The sequence below is a fragment of the Microcaecilia unicolor genome, chromosome 11 (genome assembly GCF_901765095.1).
Source record: "Microcaecilia unicolor chromosome 11, aMicUni1.1, whole genome shotgun sequence".
In the NCBI taxonomy this organism is placed as follows: domain Eukaryota; kingdom Metazoa; phylum Chordata; class Amphibia; order Gymnophiona; family Siphonopidae; genus Microcaecilia; species Microcaecilia unicolor.
The window spans coordinates 3,613,817-3,632,935 of record NC_044041.1 but is presented as its reverse complement, the minus strand read 5'-3'; the positions used below and the strand labels follow the sequence as shown (position 1 = coordinate 3,632,935).

Below are 19,119 nucleotides of genomic sequence, written 5' to 3'. Positions count from 1 at the left end.
CTGTACATGAATCACAATGCCACGGAAGGAGAGGAGAGCAAAGCTCGGGCGAGATATCTGTTGCCTATTTCACTGCCTGAGATGCAAAATATTGCCTGCTGCTCGTCGTCCTGTTCTTGAGAATCTCTGTCTGCTTTGGCCGACGACTCTCTCTCACCTTCAGCACAAGATGAAGCTTTACCAAACCTCGTTATTGGATATTTAGAAGTGCTTATGTGGGATGACTGTAATGAGGGCTGAAATTTCATTAGAGGTGACAGTCAGGGAGCATCAGGTGTAGCAGCTGGACTTGACCTTGGAGCAAGGATGCAGCTCTTATTAAACGGGCCGGTGAGGGAGAGGGTCGGCATTCCAGCCCCTGACACTAGATTCCTGCTCTGTCTTTTCTAAGTTAAATTAACAATAGGCAGACAGTGCTATGCCTCTGCGGACCCTCTGCTACAATCCCTAGGGGTCTCTTCTGGTGACCTCCCCCCCCCCCCCCCCCCCCCCCCATAGATGAGTGTGTCTTTCTAGCTGTAGTCTGGAACCAAATGGCAGCTCTCCTAAGCACCCCAGCACTGCAGGCTGCCCACCCACCCCCCACAGGCCGCATGTGGTATTTCTAAAGCCTCAGGGCTACATCTGTGGCCACTTCTCACATATCCCATGAGGTACATTGATGGAAAAGCAGACCCTGAACCTGGACACTTAGGTTTTCTGGACAAATTCCCCGGTGCTGACCCTATGGAGCCCAGATGTATCTGCTAGAACTGGAAACCCCGAGCAGCAAGAGAGACAATCTGTCTAAATAAAGAACAGTTTACAAAAACCATCCTGAAACCTTTCCCTTACGAACAAGCGAACCGCACCAGACCCTGCTGTGACACTCCGAGTACAGGACTGCAATAATTATTCTGCAATTTCGAAACCTATTTATGTCATGTTGGTATATTAAGAATGTTATTTATTTGTATATTTATTTATTTATGTGCTCAGTTTGCTGTTGCCAGTATTTATTTTGTCTGTACTAGTTTGAGCTTTTTATCCTTATTAATTTAAGTTAATTTATTGAAACCTCTGTGTGAGTTAAGAGTCGCTGGGTCCAGTGACCAGGCAGAGTGTGCTGATAGCGACAGACGAATGATTGGAAACCACAGAGACCAAGTAGAGACATTTTCATCTCTGTGCTCTGCAGAACCAGTCTTTATTTAATAACGTCCAGCCTGCCATAATGGCGTAAGCAGGCAAAACCCACTTTATGTTTATTGTATAGTGGAACAAATCAGAACAGAGACAGTTTGACTTTCAGAACTGGAGCCTTCTGTAAACCCACATCAATTAATATTTCTGATTAAGCCCAGAGCAGTTTCCCCTTTTTCAGAAAAAAGACTTTTTCTCCCGATTGTCAGCTATCTTTTTTAAAAAATGTCTTTCGCTGTAATGCATTTCGTTTAGAGGCTGAACGCTTTCCAGTATTAACATCCAGAACTGGGGGCAGCCATCTTGCAAAGATCAGGGCTCAGCAACTCTGCCCTCGAGAGCCCCAAACTGGTCTGGTTTTCATATTCATCTGATACAGGCGTATTCATATTTTTTTCCCCAACAAACCATTTAATTTGCATATTTTGGTTATCCTGGAAAGGAGAGATGCTTGTGGCTCTTAACAATTGGAGCTGCCCAACCCTGACATCGAGCTTCATAAATCAGTACTTCCCAGTTCTGTCCTACAGGCATGGCCAAGCACGCCTGTGGAGTGGACCTCAAAGCTAGGGAGTGCGGGAAGTACCGATTTCCACTTTGCAATGTCACATGGCTGCTCCCAGGAGGATACAGGACAACCTGTTGTTCTCGTCTGTGCTCAGCTAGAAGTTCTGGAGATCCTGGCTGTAATCTGACCTGCTCCAGTGACCTTCAGTAAGTCATTGAAGTCAGACCAGGGGCATAGCCAGATCTCACGGTGGGAGGGGACCAGAGCCCGAGGTTGGGGGCACATTTTGAATGCCGCCCCCCACCACGCCTTGCCTTGCCTCCTCGCCCCTCCCCACTGCTTCGCCTCCTCGCCCCCCCCCCCCTCCCCACTGCCTCGCCTCCTCGCCCCCCCCCCCCACTGCCTTGCCTCACCTTGCCCCCTCACAAACAAATACCTTTACTGGCAGGAGTCCTCAACCACCGCCAGCCGAAGCCTTCTTCAGCGCGGTCTCCGGCGCAGCCGCGTTCACTGCCTGCCCCCTGCACTTCTTTCTTCTTGCTCCAGACCCATGCCAGCCAAACCAGTGGCCCGGATGAAATTTGCAGGGGCCCAGTCCCCCGTGGCCCCCCGTAGCTACCCCCCTGAGTCTGACTCAGACTTTGAGGTCTTGGAGGGACCTCGTCAATACATGGTTTATCTTGTACAGTATCCTACAGTCTGACAGCACAATAAACTTTAAGTAAGAGCCAGTGGTGACATTACTGATAGAGCAGTCAGGAGCCGGAGAAGAATAAAAATATCCTTTTCTGTCTTGATTCTTTAGCCTGTGTGTGTGTGTTTTTATTTGGGGGGAGGGGGGGGTGTTTCTCTTGGTTTTTGTTATTTCTTTTTTCTTAATTTGGTTGTGTGTAGTTCTGGTTAGTAACGCCAGAGCTGTGCACTTAATTTTCAATAAGTAGCTAACTCCCCCCCCCCCCCCCCCCCCCCCCCCACCTCTAGCACAGAGGTTTCCTCTGGATTTCCTTGTGCTAATCTTACTTCCTATCGGTAACAAATCAGAAGCTCCTGATAGGTTCAAGAGGAGCAGTAGAACCTTTTACCCCTAGAAAGAGCCCTCAAAATCAGAAGCAAGCAGCACCCACGAGGAACCTAAAACTGAGCGTGTGCAAGTTAGCATGGTCAGAATATTCAGCCCGTCATCATTTATTAACATTAGTCAATGAATTTGCAAAAGGTTCTGTGCACGACTAGCAATGACCACACTCCGAGGACATTTTTACTGGGAGCACAAGGACTGTTAATTTTAAGTGAAATCTTCATTTGCATGCAAAAATGTTTTGCAGGCCAACACTAAACTTTGTGTAGTATACATTTTACTGCATTGGGTCCATTAAAAGAGAGAGAAAGAATGCGAGACAATAGACCAGCAACGATTTGGGATGATTCGTAGTTCATATTTGTGGAGCCCCCTAAACATGGAACCAGATATGAAGAGCAGATATTCAGGTAAGTCAGAGACAGGTCCCATAACAACGCACTATGAAAGGTTGCTCGAGTCTAATATATTTACTTTATTTATGTTACATTTGTACCCCATGCTTTTCCACTCATGGACTCATGGCAGGCTCAATGCGGCTTACATGGGGCAATGGAGGGTTAAGTGACTTGCCCAGAGTCACAAGGAGCTGCCTGTGCCTGAAGTGGGAATTGAACTCAGTTCCTCAGGACCAAAGTCCACCACCCTAACCACTAGGCCACTCCTCCACTCGATAATATAATATAGTGATGTCTGCCCACTTCCAATGGGCTTAAGTAACCTTTTCCCAGTTTTTCCCCTACCCCCTTTCCTCTTTCCTCTCCTTCTAACCAATGTTTCATTAAGTCCTGCATTGCCTCACCTGCCACCTTAAGCCTCTGCTGCTGCTTAAGTCTCCTTTTCAGGTGGCAAGACCTGAGTTTCTCCCACCCTTGGCCTCAGTCTTCGCCACCACTGCTTGGGCTTTTTCTTGTGCCACTGGCACCCAGCAATTCTGCCACTGCCTTGTTGGGCTCTTCTTGTTTTGGAAGAGCCAATGACCCCACAGGCTTAAACAGAACTAGAAAAATCTAGAATCGGAGCACCCCCACAGACGAAGCCAGGAGCTGGTAAGAAGCTGTTCACCACCTGCTGGAGATAGAGACATACTGACTGGAGGTGGAGCTGGACATTCTATAACACTGAGGTCCTGATGCACAAAACTTACCGGGTCAGCAACATGCATTTATGACCGGTTTCAGCCAGTTCAGCAAGCATAGGATTCAATGGGAGATGCACAAAAGAGCCCCGCATACTTTTTAACACTCGCAGCAGAAGACAATAGGAATAGTATGTTAATTTATTTAAATAAGCTGATCAATATTCAAATGTGCATTCCAAGGGATGCACAGCCGTTTACGAGTGATGCACAGAAAGGCCCGTGAGAAATTTTACAGGAGGTCTGGAGCAGCCGTAGCATGACAGTACCTTCTCGGCAGAGCAGTTTGCAGTGGAGCTGTCGGCCCTGAGAGTTCTGTGCGGAGCTGTTTGAAGTCGTGGTGAAGTATGAGTTGCTCAGCAGATCGGACCATCTCTATGCACAAGTCTTTCCTTGTCCCAGCAACTGGATTATCTCTATAGCTGTGATAGGCCTGGGGTGACTTTTCTTTTGACAGGGCACTTTTCTCCCCACTTGCAGTCCGGTAGGCTGCCTCCACCGCCCATGTTGAGAAAGTTGGGGGACCAGGAACCTCTCCCAGCCTGTTCCTGCTGCTGCCCTGGTTCCTTCTCTTCTTGCCACTCTCCCACCTCCTGCCCTCTGCCTTGGCAACAGCAGTGCCCCCTCCCTCCCTGCAGCTTCCCCTGCCCCGCTCCGTCATGCTACAACAATCCCGTATTCCCTCTCCCTCTGGAAGGAAACTATTTTTTTTGGCCCACCCTTCTTCTGCAGGACAGTGGGGCATGCTATTTCTTTAGGAGATAAACGCGGCTTTTATACATGCAGTCTCTATGCGTTTATAAAAGCCGTGTGTTGCACACACTGTTCTGAGCATGCGCAGAGCAGTCACACTTAGCGATTGACTGTCCTGTGCATATACAGCTTAGCAGGTGGCTTTTCCCCTACCGAGCTGCTTGCTCTTTTTGCGAGCAGCTCATTTGCATGCGATTTCTTTTGGTAATGGCTTGCTATTTCCACCTCAGTAACTTTTACCAAGGTCCCCCCGACCACCCCAACACAGTTCAGGGAGGGCTGGAGATCTAGTGGGTCTCCAGACCCCCCCAACCCCCCAGCATTGGCAAGGGTCTTCTCGCAAAAGGCTTCCTTCTGTTTCTGACGTCCTGCCTTTTGCGAGAATAGAGGACCTCGGCTGGCAGGGGTTGGGGTCCCCTGCCAGCAAAAGCAGGTGATTGCGATGGCGAGTTGGCGGCGGGAGGGGGGGTCGAGAGGGTCGTCGGCAGGGGGGTCCAAGGCCAAATCTACGGGGGCCCAGCCCCCCCGACCCGACATAGCTACGCCACTGCTAGCGCAATGCCAACTTGGTGCCAATCGGGCATCTCTGGGTTACTGCAGGAGCTTCTTACTGCCACTTCCATGGGTGGTGGTATGTACTCCCCTCCGCATGGCTACACAGTAAGATACAAGTAAGCTTGGCAACAGGGACGATTAACACAACCCGATTCCAAAGCAGTTTCCGCCACCAAGACCCTGACGCAGCGAGACAAAACGCTGGCCATCGTTGGCTTGGGGCGAGGAGAGAAAAAGGAACATGTTGGAAACGTTAATTGTTTGAATGTCCTAGCGTGAGCGGTCTGAAAGATAAGTGTTCTTTCAAACTACATATATTCATTATATCACCTTGTTAAGTAGCTCGGTGTAGCAAGACAATAAGACAGAATCAAGATAAGAATTTACATGTATCTAGTGCTGTGAAGGACTCTAAAACATCACACACTACTTGAGGTTTTTGGCCAATGATGAACAGAGGGTCTAAAGTGATCCGTTTAAGCTCCGATAGATGTTCATAGTCTAGGAGCTCTGTGAGGCCTTTGTTCCTCTTATTCAGTGGAAATTAGTGTATTGTGATAGTATACACAGTAAGATAACCTTTACCATGTGGCCATTTTTATTTGGGGGGGGGGGGCTTTTTACCCCCCCCCCCCCCCACCACTACTCTCTTTTTCCGACAGCTTAGTAAGAAAACTCCTAAATCAATTTAAAACATTTCCTGCTATATTAATATTGTGTAGAGTTTTCAATAATAACTAAAGATCCACCACATCAAGGGTCCTTTTACGAAGCAGCGCTAAGCCCAATGCGGTCTACTGCACCAGCTCAGCGGTACTTCCCACCCCTAGCACGCCAACATTTATGGAGCTATAAAAATGTATGTCTTTTTGTAGCGCCAGAGTGTACCTGGCAGTCATCGGGCACTGCCACGCCGGGATAATGTGGGAGCCCTTGGGTGGCGGGCAACGGCTCCCCCAGAATGGCCGCGTGGCAAGCGCTTTACTTGCTGCCCAGCCATTTCCTGTAGGAAAATGAGACTTCCTTTTTACCAGCTGCGGTAAAAGGGGACCTCTGCGCACGTGTAAAAAACACGCCGACACCGGCACCGGCCCCCTTTTTGCTGTAAAAGGGGGCCCCAAATTCGCTCAATAAATGGCGAAGTGGCCAAAGGCGCAAGAGCGAAAGACAAGGGATTCAAATGTATCTCAAAAGAGATATAGCAGAATTAGAAAAGGTTCAAAGAAGAGCGATCAAAATGATAAAGGGGACGGAGCTCCTCTTGTATGAGGAAAGGCTAAAGAGGTTAGGGCTCTTCAGCTTAGAAAAGAGACGGATGAGGGGAGATATGATTGAGGTCTACAAAATCCCGAGTGTTGTAGAATGAATAGAAGTAAATCAATGTTTTACTCGCTACAAAACTACAAAGACTAGGGGGACACTCAAGGTAGTTAGACGGAAATACTTTTAAAACAAATAGGTAACATTTTTTCACTTAGCGGATAGTTACATTCTGGAACTCTTTGCCAGAGGATGTGGTAACAGCAGTTGGTGTATCTGGGTTTAAAAGACGGTTGGACAAGTTCCTGGAGGAAAAGTCCATAGTTTGCTATTGAGACAGACATGGAGACGCCACTGCTTGCCCCGGGATTGGTAGCATGGGACGTTGTTACTAATTGGGTTTCTGTCAGGTACTTGTGACCAGTGGCGTAGCCAAGGGTGGGCCTGGATGGGCCCAGGCCCACCCACTTTGGGCTCAGGCCCACCCAGTAGCAGCACACCTATGATGTGGCTGGCAGGGATCCCTAAGCCTCACCAGCCAAAACCTCCCAACAACTGTCCCTCCTGCATACCTTGTAAATAGCAGATCTTCGCCTGCAGCGAGGAGTGACTGATACATACTATTCGCACCAGCCCCACAGCCTTCCCTCTGATGTATTCCCACCTATGCAGAAACAGGAAGTTGCATCAGAGGGAAGGCTGTGGGGCCAACATGAGTAGTGTACGAATACGTTGCTGCATGAGAGGGAGGGAGGATGTTTGAGAGACCAAATGGCATGCAGGCGAGAGAGGGAGAGACCAAATCACTTGTGGGACAGGGCAAAGTTATTCTGCCCACCCATCCTGGGCCCAGGCCCACCCAAAATTGGGTGTCTGGCTACGCCCCTGCTTGTGACCTGGATTGGCCACTGTTTGGTCTGACCCAGTATGGCTACTTTCATGTTCGTATGTTCTAACCCTATCGTCTCTAAATCCCGATAATTTAAAAACCTGCCCTTGTTTTGCTCCCAGACTAGTCCCTTTATTACACAGATAGTATCAGGCTATTCAGATGGGAATTTGGCCCAATAAAACAGTGGAAAATTCACAGAGAGCATAGCCAGTGAATGTATAACTTCATTTGAATAGTTCCTATATTTTCTCTTCCTAAAATGGTCATCAACTCAGCCAACTGATACTTTCCTACATTTCCTTTGCAGATTTTTAGTGAACCTTTCAGAATAGTGACTGATGTGAGTTGAACCTCATCACTTTTACCTTCAGGACTGATAAACTCAAATCTTTTTTTTTCTTGCTAAAAGGAGAAAGACAGAAACGTCTTAGACACGTTGAGCTCCAGCTTTAATTTAAAAGCTGAAAACAGTGAGGGACACAGTACAGAAGATGCAAATGGTCTGGGGCCAGGGCTGCCGAGAAGGGGGGGGGGCAGGGGGAACAAAATTCCCTAGGCTCGGCCCACCAAGGGGGGCCCGGCGCCGAAGTCCCACCCGCCTTCCCTTTGGGCCTCCTTCCCTCCCTGTGTCCCGTCCTCGTCTGACGTAACTTCCGCGAGGGCTGGACACGAGGAGGAAAGGAGGGCTGCCCTGCTCCCTGCAGCGCTTTCACATGGAGGTGAGAGGCGCTGTGATTTCAATGCACGGGGCCCGGCCCGGTGGCGGATGGAGGGGGGTGGGTGGAGGGGGAGCGGCAGTGACCTTAGGGGGGGCGGGGGGAGCGGCAGCAGCAACCTCGGGGGGGGGGGCCGACGGCCCGGACCAGTCTTTCTGTGGCCCTGTCTGAGGCCAGGGATACGTTGCCTGCTCTTCTACGCTTCTGCTGAAGCTCTGGTACCATCCGCTGTCTTTCTCAGACACATAAGGGGACCATCATTATTCCACAGCAGTACTCGGCCAGGGGTCACCCGACTGGGGGTTCTTGGGGACCCCAATACAGTGAACCTGACTCAGAACATCAGGTGCAAAAGTCTTCCTCTCCCTGGAAACTGTGATCATTTACTTCCCCCAGTGTCCTAAGCACTGCGGATCAGACGCAATGCTCGGGCAACGAGCCCAGGTGGCAGCGCACAGGGCTACTGCTGAGTCATCCGGCTGACCAGGTCCGTGGTTTTATTGTAAGCAGTGCCAAGCTTCAGATGCAGGGTGCGTAAATGCTTCATCATAGCTGGCTTTCTCTGATTCTTGGTACAGACTAAAAGAAATCCAATTTACCATTCACCTGCTCATAAAGCAAAAAGCTTAGACTGAACTGCAAGGAGACTGTTCACAGCAGCTCTGAGGCCTGGCAGCTATAATTAGCTTATGCACCAAGATCTGAGTGGGCAGAGCCGTCTGACACTGTGTAAAGAGGGGAGGGCATTAGCTAGGAGGAGAAGCAGCAGTAGGCAAGGCAGGCTGCCTAAACTTGGATGCCCTGCAAGGGCCGTCCGCCCCCTTGGGGACACGTCAGCTGTTAACACAGCAGATTCCCAGGGAGTGCTTCATCTGCTCTGAAATATGCAGCTGACGGATGGGCATTGCAAAACAGAGAGCCCCCCAGGTATAAATAGAAGCTGTTCAGCAAATGGGAGAAGTTTAGAGAAGTTTCTAAAGGCTGCCCACCCCTGTCTCTATTTCAGCAACAGGAGGAGAGGGGCAGGCAGTGACCCAGAGCTGAGCCTGGAGGAAGGAGCTTTAAATCCAGAGAGCCACTTGTCTCGGGTTTTACCTTCTGGTGTCTAGGAATTATTACATCTGCACAGACTCTTTTGGCCTGAAACACTTGAATTCTGTTCTGGACAGAGCAAAGGATCTCAAACAGAATAAGAAGGTGCTTCTCCTGGAAGGAGATTTTACTGCACTTTTTATACTCAAGGAAACATCTGAAGAGTGATTGGGATTTTGGTGTATTTTGGATAGCAGTTTGGGACAAAGGAAAGTATGGCAGACAGTCCCTTCTCGTGCCACTACCCTAGCAGCCGGCTCCGAGGGGCCCGGGATCCCTTCCGGGAATCCAGCTTGTCCTCTCGCCTCTTGGACGATGACTTTGGCATGTCCCCCTTCTCCGATGACCTGACTGTGGACTGGCCAGATTGGGCTCGCCCCCGGCTCTCCTCGGCGTGGCCCTCAGGCCCCCTGCGGACAGGGATGTCCCGAGCATCAGGAATATCCCCTCCGGGGTACAGCTCCAGGTACACAGGTTACCCTGAAGCCCGAAATCCCAGCTATGAGTTGGGGCAACCATGGAAAGTGTGCGTCAATGTTCAGAGCTTCATGCCAGAAGAACTGACCGTCAAAACCAAGGACGGCTTTGTGGAGGTGTCAGGTGAGTGAAGACAAAGGGAGGAAGGAATTAACTGCTTAAATAGAGGAAATTAATATGTCTCCATATGTCCTGCTTTTGGGGTTTCTGTACCTTGAGATTTTTCTGTTAATTTAACTCTCTCCCTTTTTAAGGACCCTGTCCTCTTGACTGGCATATTCCACTTTACTTCACTCTCCCTCCTCATACTTCAGCCACATTCTCCCTCTCCTCAGCAGTCCCCCCCTCTCCATGCTCAAGCTGTTTGGATTGTCTCCCACTGCTGGGTGGGAGGTCTGTACTCTCAGCAGCCCTTTCTCTCCCTCCTCATATTGCAGTGCAGGGACATTCTTCCTCTTTGCAGGGGTCTCTGCTCACTCTTCTGGAACTTTCCTCCTCTCCTCAGCAGTCCCTCCTCATACAGCTGGGATATATCCCCATTAGAGGGTCTCTGCTCCCAATGCTGAAATGTTCCCTCTCTCCTCAGCGATTCCTTCTTTCCCTTCCTTTAATCTGCAGAACCCTCTATGGCATCACTCAGCAGAGTATTACAGTTGCTGGCTTTTATTCATGATTAATTCACTTTTCGGCCGTGATTGTGTGAGAAGGTGCTCAAATGTACTGACTGAGTAAGAAACCTCAGCCTACCCTGGGGCAGATGAAAGGTCGGACATCTTAGAAGCAGACAGCAGGTTCAGCTCGTACATAAGGGAGAAGCTGGAAGGAGGAGGGGATAATCTTGTGTTTTATGATCAGTCTTTATGATTTACAATGGTGAAGGTTTTCATATACAGAATCGGCTCCCAACGAATATGAAGTAATTCAGTACACTCAAAGCTTGCCAATACCCTGCTAGATGTTAGTCACACAAGTGGACACACTCATTATAGACAAGTATCTTACTATCCGCAGCTAAATTCTCTACAATATAAAATCATTTTGTACCATCGTACCTTGTATAACATTCCTAAAGCATAGAATCGCCTTGGTATGAAGTCTAATTGGTTCATAAGAGCATAAGAATAGCCATACTGGGTCAGACCAGTGGTCCATCTAGTCCAGTATCCTGCTTCCAACAGTGGCCAATTCAGGTCACAAGTACCTGACAGAATCCCAAATAGTAGCAAGATTCATGCTCCAGGGACAAGCAGTGGCCTCTCCCATGTCTATCTCAATAGCAGACTATGGACTTTTCCTCCAGGAATTTGTCCAAACCTGTTTTAAACTCAGACATACTAACTGCTGATACCACATCCTCTGGCAACGAGTTCCAGAGCTTAGCTATTTTTTTGAGTGAAAAAATATTTTCCTCTGTTCATTTTAAAAGTATTTCCATGTAGCTTCCTTGAGTATCTCCTAGTTTTATACTTTTTGAAAGAGTAAAAACTTGATTCACTTCTACCTGTTCCACACCACTGAGCATTTTGTAGACCTCAATCATATCCCCCCTCAACCATCTCTTTTTCAAGCTGAAGAGTCCTAATCTCTTTAGCCTTTCCTCATGTGAGAGGAGTTCCATCCATTTAACCATTTTGGTCGCCCTTCTGTGACCTTTTCTAATTCCGATATATCTTTCTTAAGATATGATGACCAGAATTGCACACAGTACTCAAGGTACACAGTACAGTTCCCAGCATCCTGTTTGCTTTTATGGCCGCTGCCACACATTGGGCAGAAGATTTCAACGTACTGTCCATGATGACACCTAGGTCTTTTTCTTGAGTGCTGACTCCTAGGGTGGAACGTAGAATCAGGTAACCATGATTTGGATTATTCTTCCCAATGTGCATCACTTTGCATTTGTCTACATTAAATCTCATCTGCCATTTGGATGCCCAGCCTCCCAATTTCCCAAGGTCTTCCTGCGATTTTTCACAATGCACGTGTGTTTTAACAACTTTGAATAGTTTTATGTTGTCTGCAAATTTAATCACCTCACTCGTCATTCCATTTTTCAGATCATTTATAAATATGTTAAATAGCACCAGTCCCGGTACAGATCCCTGTGGCATTCCACTATTCACCCTCCTCCATTGAGAGAATTGGCCATTCAACCCTACCCTCTGTTTTCTATCCATTAACCAATTTCTAATCCACAATCCTATCCCATGGGTTTTTAATTTTCTCAGGAGTCTCTCATAAGGGACATTGTCAAACGCCTTCTGAATATCTAGATACACTATATCAATCGGCTCATCTTTTTCCACATGTTTATTCACACAGTCAAAGAAATGAAGCACATTGGTGAAGCAAGACTTCCCTTGGTTGAATCCATGTTGACTCTCTCTCATTAAACCATAGTTGTCAACGTGTTCTGCGATTTTATTCTTTATAATAATTTCCACTATTTGCCTAGCAAGGGCTTCCAATTATGTTTGGATATCTCTGTGACCTTTGTTAGCAAGTAGAGGTAGTTCTATAACAGAGTGGCTGTGATAAGAGGGCAAGAGCCTATCCCATAAAGGAAAGTAGGCACTTTCTTTTCATTAGAGAATACTAGAACAAGTGGTGGAGAACCGCCTACATTTAAGACGTAACAGTCGCTTACACCTCTATAGCCGGTGTGAATGCACCCACCTAGACATTAGACAGAATTCATGTCAATCCATTTCTGGGCTCTGTATAGACTCCGCCCACACCTACAAACAATGCGAAGTTTTCTGCTAGTCAGTATTCTATAAGAGATCAGTTTATGTGGATCAGTCTCTAGAATAGCACGATTAACCCATATTCCTTAGGCAGCTCCATCTGTTGGTGATGTTGGATTTATCAAATGCAAGTATACATCACAACTTCAGAAGCAAAATGCTTATGGCTTGTTCCTGAAATCCTAAACCGTTGGGTCTACGTAGAACAGATCAAGTTTCACCTTCTTTGAAAAGCTACCATTGGTTACCAGTTGAGTTCCGTGTCAGGAAACCCATATTATCAAAACAAGATGGGCGTCCATCTTTAGTTTCGATAATACAGTCAGGGACGCCCAAATCTCAACATTTAGGTCGACCTTAGAGATGGTCGTCCCCGGTTTTCAGCGATAATGGAAACCAAGGACGTCCATCTCAGAAACGACCAAATCCAAGCCATTTGGTCCTGGGAGGAACCACCATTCCTAGTGCACTGGTCCCCCTCACATGCTAGGACACCAACCGGGCACCCTAGGGGGCACTGCAGTGGACTTCATAAATTGATCCTAGGTGCATAGCTCCCTTACCTTCTACTACTACTACTTAACATTTCTAGAGCGCTACTAGGGTTACGCAGCGCTGTACAATTTAACAAAGAGAGACAGTCCCTGCTGAAAGAGCTTACAATCTAATAGAGCTTTGGTGCTGAGCCCCCCCCCCCCCAAAACCCACTCCCCACAACTGTACAACACTACCATAGCCCTAAGGAGTGAAGGAGGGCACCTACATGTGGGTACAGTGGGTTTCTGGTGGGTTTTGAAGGGCTCACATTTACCACCACAAGTGTAACAGGTAGGGGGGGATGGGCCTGGGCCCACCTGCCTGAAATGCACTGCACTACCCATTAAAACTGCTCCAGGGACCTGCATACTGCTGTCAGGAAGCTGGGTATGACATTTGAGGCTGGCAAAAAATATTTTTAAAGTTTTTTTTTTAGGGTGGGAGGGGGTTAGTGACCACTGGGGGAGTATGGGGAGGTCATTTAATGTAGTAGCCGTTAGCTCTCACCGGTGACATTAGCATCCAATATCTACCACAGGACCCATGTTCTGCACCGACAGTGTTACCACAAGATAACAGGAATGTTAGGTTTTTTTCATTCCAGGACAAATGTCATCACGAGAGCCTGCTCGCTGAAAAGAAAGCGCACTATTTTCTGCAAACAAACTAATGGAAAATGTGTTTTTTCTTCTCGTTTTCGCCTGTTAGTGGCTTAGAACGACATGGGATAGGTTGAACTTTTCCCACGTGATTGCAAGAACTGTCCATCCCTACCACAGAATATTTTGCAATAGCTATTGAAAAACAGGACCAAACCAATGTTCATTGAATACTCTGGTTACTCAATGCAGCACCAAAATATTAGAGTTGGTACCGAATGGTTCACTCAGAAATTCTGCCATGTTGAAAAGTGCTCTGAAGGTGACCAGCAGTAAAGCACATGAAGAAACTGAGGAGGAAACCAAAGATATTCCTGGTTCTCTCAAGCTCTCCTTCGCATTAGAAATGAACATTTCATCAAATGTTAATTTTGTCCTTCTGAACCTACATAATCATACTGCATTTTGCCACTACGGTCCACAAGGATCATTTTTTGAATGGATGTTTATGCTTAGATATCTGTTGAAATAGAGCTCTGTCCTTTGATGCGTTCATTCGATTGCAACGTGAAAATTGTCTTGACACTTGATACGTGTTTTCGTCCTTGGGACCTGCTGTGATTCCTCCTCCTTCAGCAGCCCTGGAGGGGATTTTCTGTACCCCACTCATTGGTTTCATGAACTCCACTAACAGCCCAGTGCTAACACCAGAATTATTTCAGAAACTAGCAGACCAGTCTGATGTCCTCCTGATTGCTGATATCATGGTTCATGAGATCATCGGTCCATGCTAGGCTTTCCTTAAAAGTGGGCGGGTGACTCCAGAGGTTTCTGGGATTTTTCCACCCGGGCAACTGCCTAGTTCATTTAATGGAAGGTCTAGCCTGGCTTGAACCCAAAAAACCTGAAAAAAGAAACCCCACTGTGTATCCGTAACCCATACATTTGTATTTCACCTACTACTAGGCAGATTACAAATCAACATACACAATAAAAGATAAAAACAAACACATCAGTACATTAATTAGAATGAAGACCCAAACATCAGCTCCGTGCGTTTTCAAACAAGTAGGCTGATGATTAGTGCAGTGGCCTGAGAACCGGGGAACTGGGTTCAATTCCCACTGCAGCTCCTGCTGAGTCCAGACAAGTCACTTCAAGTTTCATGTTTATTATTATATATTGAATATAGCCCTCTAGGGCAAGCTGTCTGGGCGGTCTACAATGCAATAACGTCATTCAAAACGAGTATGAAAGCAGCTACAAAATATCAATAGGAAAGAAATAGAAAAGGAGAGAGAGGAGAAAGGGGAGGAGGGAGAATACATTGCACACGGTAGACAGCTGGTGATAGATGATGTCCTCTGAGAAGCCTGAGAAAAAAAAGTGGCCTGTTTACCTGACTAATCAGAGAACTTTCATCAGGCTGGACGGGAATTGCACCACGGAGTCAAAATGTAGCCAGTGCTGTCTTAAATAATGAATGGGAGGACTCTGATCTAGGAGAAAAGGGTAGGGAATTCCATAAGGTGGGCGTGGTAACACTACATATCCGAGAGCGAATAGTGTCAGGCCTATTAAAGTGAAAGGAAGGGACGAACAAGGGCTGTTGCTGTGATGATTGGAGACGGTCTTGAAGGAACATAAGGTGTCAGAAGTCGTAGAAGGTACAACGGTTGTCTAGAGTTACGTAGCTTATGGACAAGTACCAGAATTTTAAACGTAATCCGGTGAGCGACTGGCAGTGGCGTAGCCAGACCCAGTATTTTGGATGGGCCCAGAGCTAACTTAGATGGTCCCTTCCACAGCACAGCCCTCCCACCCCCGGAGATATTTTTTTACAAATTATAGATTTTTTCACCTACCCCCATATCAACATCTCTCCTCTTCCACGACATCCCAGCATCTGCCCACCTGTCGCTGATCCCCGTCGCTTGTTGGTGTACCTTACAAGCGTCCCCGGCGCCTGCAGTGATTCAATTATTGCTGCTTTGCTGGCCTTGCAGGCTTCCATTGGCCGGGTCCCACCAGACAGGAAATGATGAAAGCGAGACTAAAATAAAAGGAGAAAGAAGAGAGAGAGAGAGGGAAGGACAACATACCAAGCAGAGGGAAGGAGGGAGAACTTTAATAATCATGAAAGTAAAGAGGGGGAAGGAAAACACACTAGGAAGGGGGTAACTCTCAAAGCCTTGTGATGCCAGGGCCTTTGCATGGGATAATAACGAAGAGGAAAAGGCCTCTAGAAACAGGTGGGTCTGTTAAGTTATCATCCAGTCTTCAACCTACTGTTTATATCTGAAGTCAGAGAAAAAAAGTGTTGTCACTCAGCTGTCTGATCCTCTTGCATCCCCGCCAAACAGATTCTCATTCTCATAATTATATTGAACGCACTCTCCTTGCCTTGGTAGATTATGTTACGGTGGGCTTAGATGGTGGCCAGTAGGATCTGCTTGTTTCTCTCCATCTTACTGTCACGATTGATCTCAGTGCATTTTTTTCTAGCGAAAAAAGTGCCAGTACTCAAATGCCAGGCCACCCTTCAGGGATGGGGTGATCACTGAGGGACCCTGCAACCAGTCACAGAATCTATGACGAGACAGAATTGGTGTGTAGACCCAGAGGTCTATCATTAAAACTTGTGTTCCATGGGTCAGTTTTTAGCAGACAATGGAAAAGGTGCCAGTACTCAGTACCCCCAAGTACCCCCTCAAAAAAAGTCCTGTCAAGATCACTGGCTTCCTGTTCTGTACCGTATATCTTTTGAAATACTTATCATCCACCAGGTCAGCCATTATTTCTGTCCACTTGTTTGGTTCCCAACTTGCCCTCTAGGGCTCTTTACTGTTCCAGTCAGAACCTGCTGGATGTCCCTAGACGGTCGGTAGCCAACTGTTTTGGGGAGGCTAAAGGGGGCGAAGCTTACCTCCGTGGCGACGTCAATGATGTTGCGTTGCTGCCAAGGGGGTGGAGGGGCGGAGCTTATCTCCGTAGCGACGTCAATGATGTTGCGTCGCTGCCAAGAGGGCGGAGCTGACCTCCTTATTCTCCGTGGATGCGACGTCAATGACGTCGCTGCCACGGAACTAAAACAATTAAACCGCACGTGCGAGGGGGGCGGGTAGGGCGGGCGCAACACCCGGAAGTCGACCATTGGGCTGGGGAGGCTTAGCCTCCCCAAGCCTCTTATACGGGGCGCCTATTCATTTCATCAAATACGTCTGACCGCTATAGCATGTCTGCCCTTCTGCTTTGCAATGACTTACTTGTTGACATCTGCCTTACATAAGAACATAAGAGTAGTCATATTGGGTCAGACTGATGGTCCATCTTGCCCAGTATCCTGCTTCCAATCCAGGTCACAAGTACCTGGCAGAAACCCAAATAGTAGCAACATTCCATGCTACCAATCCCAGGGACGGAAATGGCTTCCCCAGGTCTATCTCAATAGCAGACTATGGACTTTTCCTCCAGGAACCTTGTCCAACTCTTTTTTAAACCCAGATACACTAACCGCCATTCCTACATCCTCCGGCAAAGAGTTCCAGAGCTTAACTATTCATTGGTGAAAAAATAGTTCCTCCTATTTGTTTTAAAAGTATTTCCATGTAACTTGAAATGTACTGTTTTATCTGGGCTTTTTGTTTAAAGTTTTTCTTTAGTGAATCTATCACTGTCAGCAGCTACCCTGCCCTTGTGGTTTTTTTCCTCATTGGACTCATTTTCAAAGACTTACAAAGTTCCATAGGTCACTATACAACTTTGTAAGTCTAAGTGCTTTGAAAATACGCCTCCATGTGTCTTATCTGGTTAAATTTTTTTTTGAATTTATTTATTTATTGCGCATTTTCTATGCTGCTCAAAGGGACCCTTTTACAAAAGCACGTCAGCTGCTATGTGCGAGCAGCGCTTGCCTAAACAAGACTACCGCCAGGCTACCGTGCCCCCTGGCGGTACTTTTAGATTTGAAGCGTGCCCATAACGACTGGATGATTTATTTTATTTCCTCCCACGCCCGGCGTTTCCGGCGGTAATCGACAGTTGGCACGTGCTGACCGGTCACTGCACTTGTAGCACATGAGCCCTTACCGCTAGACCAGTGGGTAGGGTTAAGGGCTCAGGCCGGTTTTGGGCGCGCACTGGTTTCAGTTTTACTACATGCCCTTTTCCCGTCCCATTTTTTAAAAAAGCCCTTTTTTGCAGCCGCGGTAAAAACTGGCCCGGTGCACATCCAATACACGTGCCTTCACTACCGGAGGCCACTTTTTACCGTGGCTTAGTAAAAGGACCCCCTAACTGTCTGGCAGGACAAAAGGATGTACCTTCTAAAAAGATAAATATAAAAAGAAATAAAAACCAAAATATAAAATAAGAAAAGGTAAACAATCAGCCACACAGAGAGCAGACAGACAGCAATGGTTCTCAAAATACCTGGTGCCAGAGCACGCTTAAAGACCAACAGACTGTGGACCAGATGGTTTAGACCAGGGGCGGGAGGGGGTCCAGAGCCCGAGGTGAGGGGGCACATTTTAGCCCCTCCCCCCGGCACCACCGACCCCCCCTCTTTGCCGACCCCCCCCCCCCCCCCGCCACCACCAACTTTGACCCCCCCCCCGCTAACCCTCCCCCGCTATCGCATACCTTTGCTGGCGGGGGACCCCAATCCCCACCAGCCGAGGTCCTCTTCTTCCTTCGTTCTGTCCTGCAGGACGTCAGACTCAGAAACAGAATGAAGGAAGAAGAGGACCTCGTCTGGTGGGGGTTGGGGTCTCCCGCCAGCAAAGGTACGCGATGGCGGGGGAGGGTTAGCGGCAGGAGGGGGGTCGAGAAGGTCGTCGGCAGGGGGGTCCATGGCCAAATCTACGGGGGCCCAGGCCCCTATGGCCCCACATAGCTACGCCCCTGGTTTAGACTTGTTTTTGTGAAATAGGTCTCTTTTTTCGTTTTTGGCTCTGTGTTTTTAAGATTTGCTGGCCCTTTATTTTTGTGGATTGTGCATCGCTAGGGTATTTTCTTGACTGGCATTATATCAAACAAAGATCCCTGTGACTTGAAATATAACAATTGGCAACAGTCTCTTTGCCTCCGCTACCTCATGCCATTGGTCCTGCAATAACTTGTCCAGCTTTACTTTAATCCACATGGAATTATATTGATAGAGCTAAATATTAGAAGAGGACCCGTCCCTGTGGAAGCCTCTCATGATAAGAGGTTCCCCCCACCCCACCTTTTGTTCTCTGAAATTTTTTTACTTTCCTTTTATTTTTGAAGAATCTACAGTTCTAGGCTTGAGTTATGACTATTTATTGCCAGGTCGGGGGTAAGTATGGAGGTGGGGGCAGAATCTGTCCTGAAGCACTATGGGGTAATAAGATTTCACTGAACAGAGCACCAGGCTGGATTCCCTTCCAGGCCTAACACTGAACTAAAAAAAGTTCAACAGGACTAACAGTTGTTTTAAAGTCTCATGTTTCTTGGCCGTTGAAAGACCAAAGAGTCCCCCAGCATGAGACAGCGAGGTAATAACAAACCTATATATAGTGTCAGACTTGTGAGTTCTTGTACTAAGTAGAGCGCAGCTGAGC

General features: G+C 47.6%; 1 protein-coding gene across 1 annotated transcript in view; it reads left to right on the top strand.

The window, feature by feature from the left end:
* Positions 1-8,868: 8,868 nt before the first annotated feature.
* HSPB8 (heat shock protein family B (small) member 8) overlaps positions 8,869-19,119 on the top strand; it is a 34,897-nt gene continuing 24,646 nt past the window's right edge. Inside the window, exon 1 of the mRNA XM_030219594.1 lies at positions 8,869-9,774. Within this exon, the coding sequence (XP_030075454.1) occupies positions 9,390-9,774 (385 nt within the window). The 5' untranslated portion in view covers positions 8,869-9,389. The remainder of the gene's footprint in view (positions 9,775-19,119) is intronic.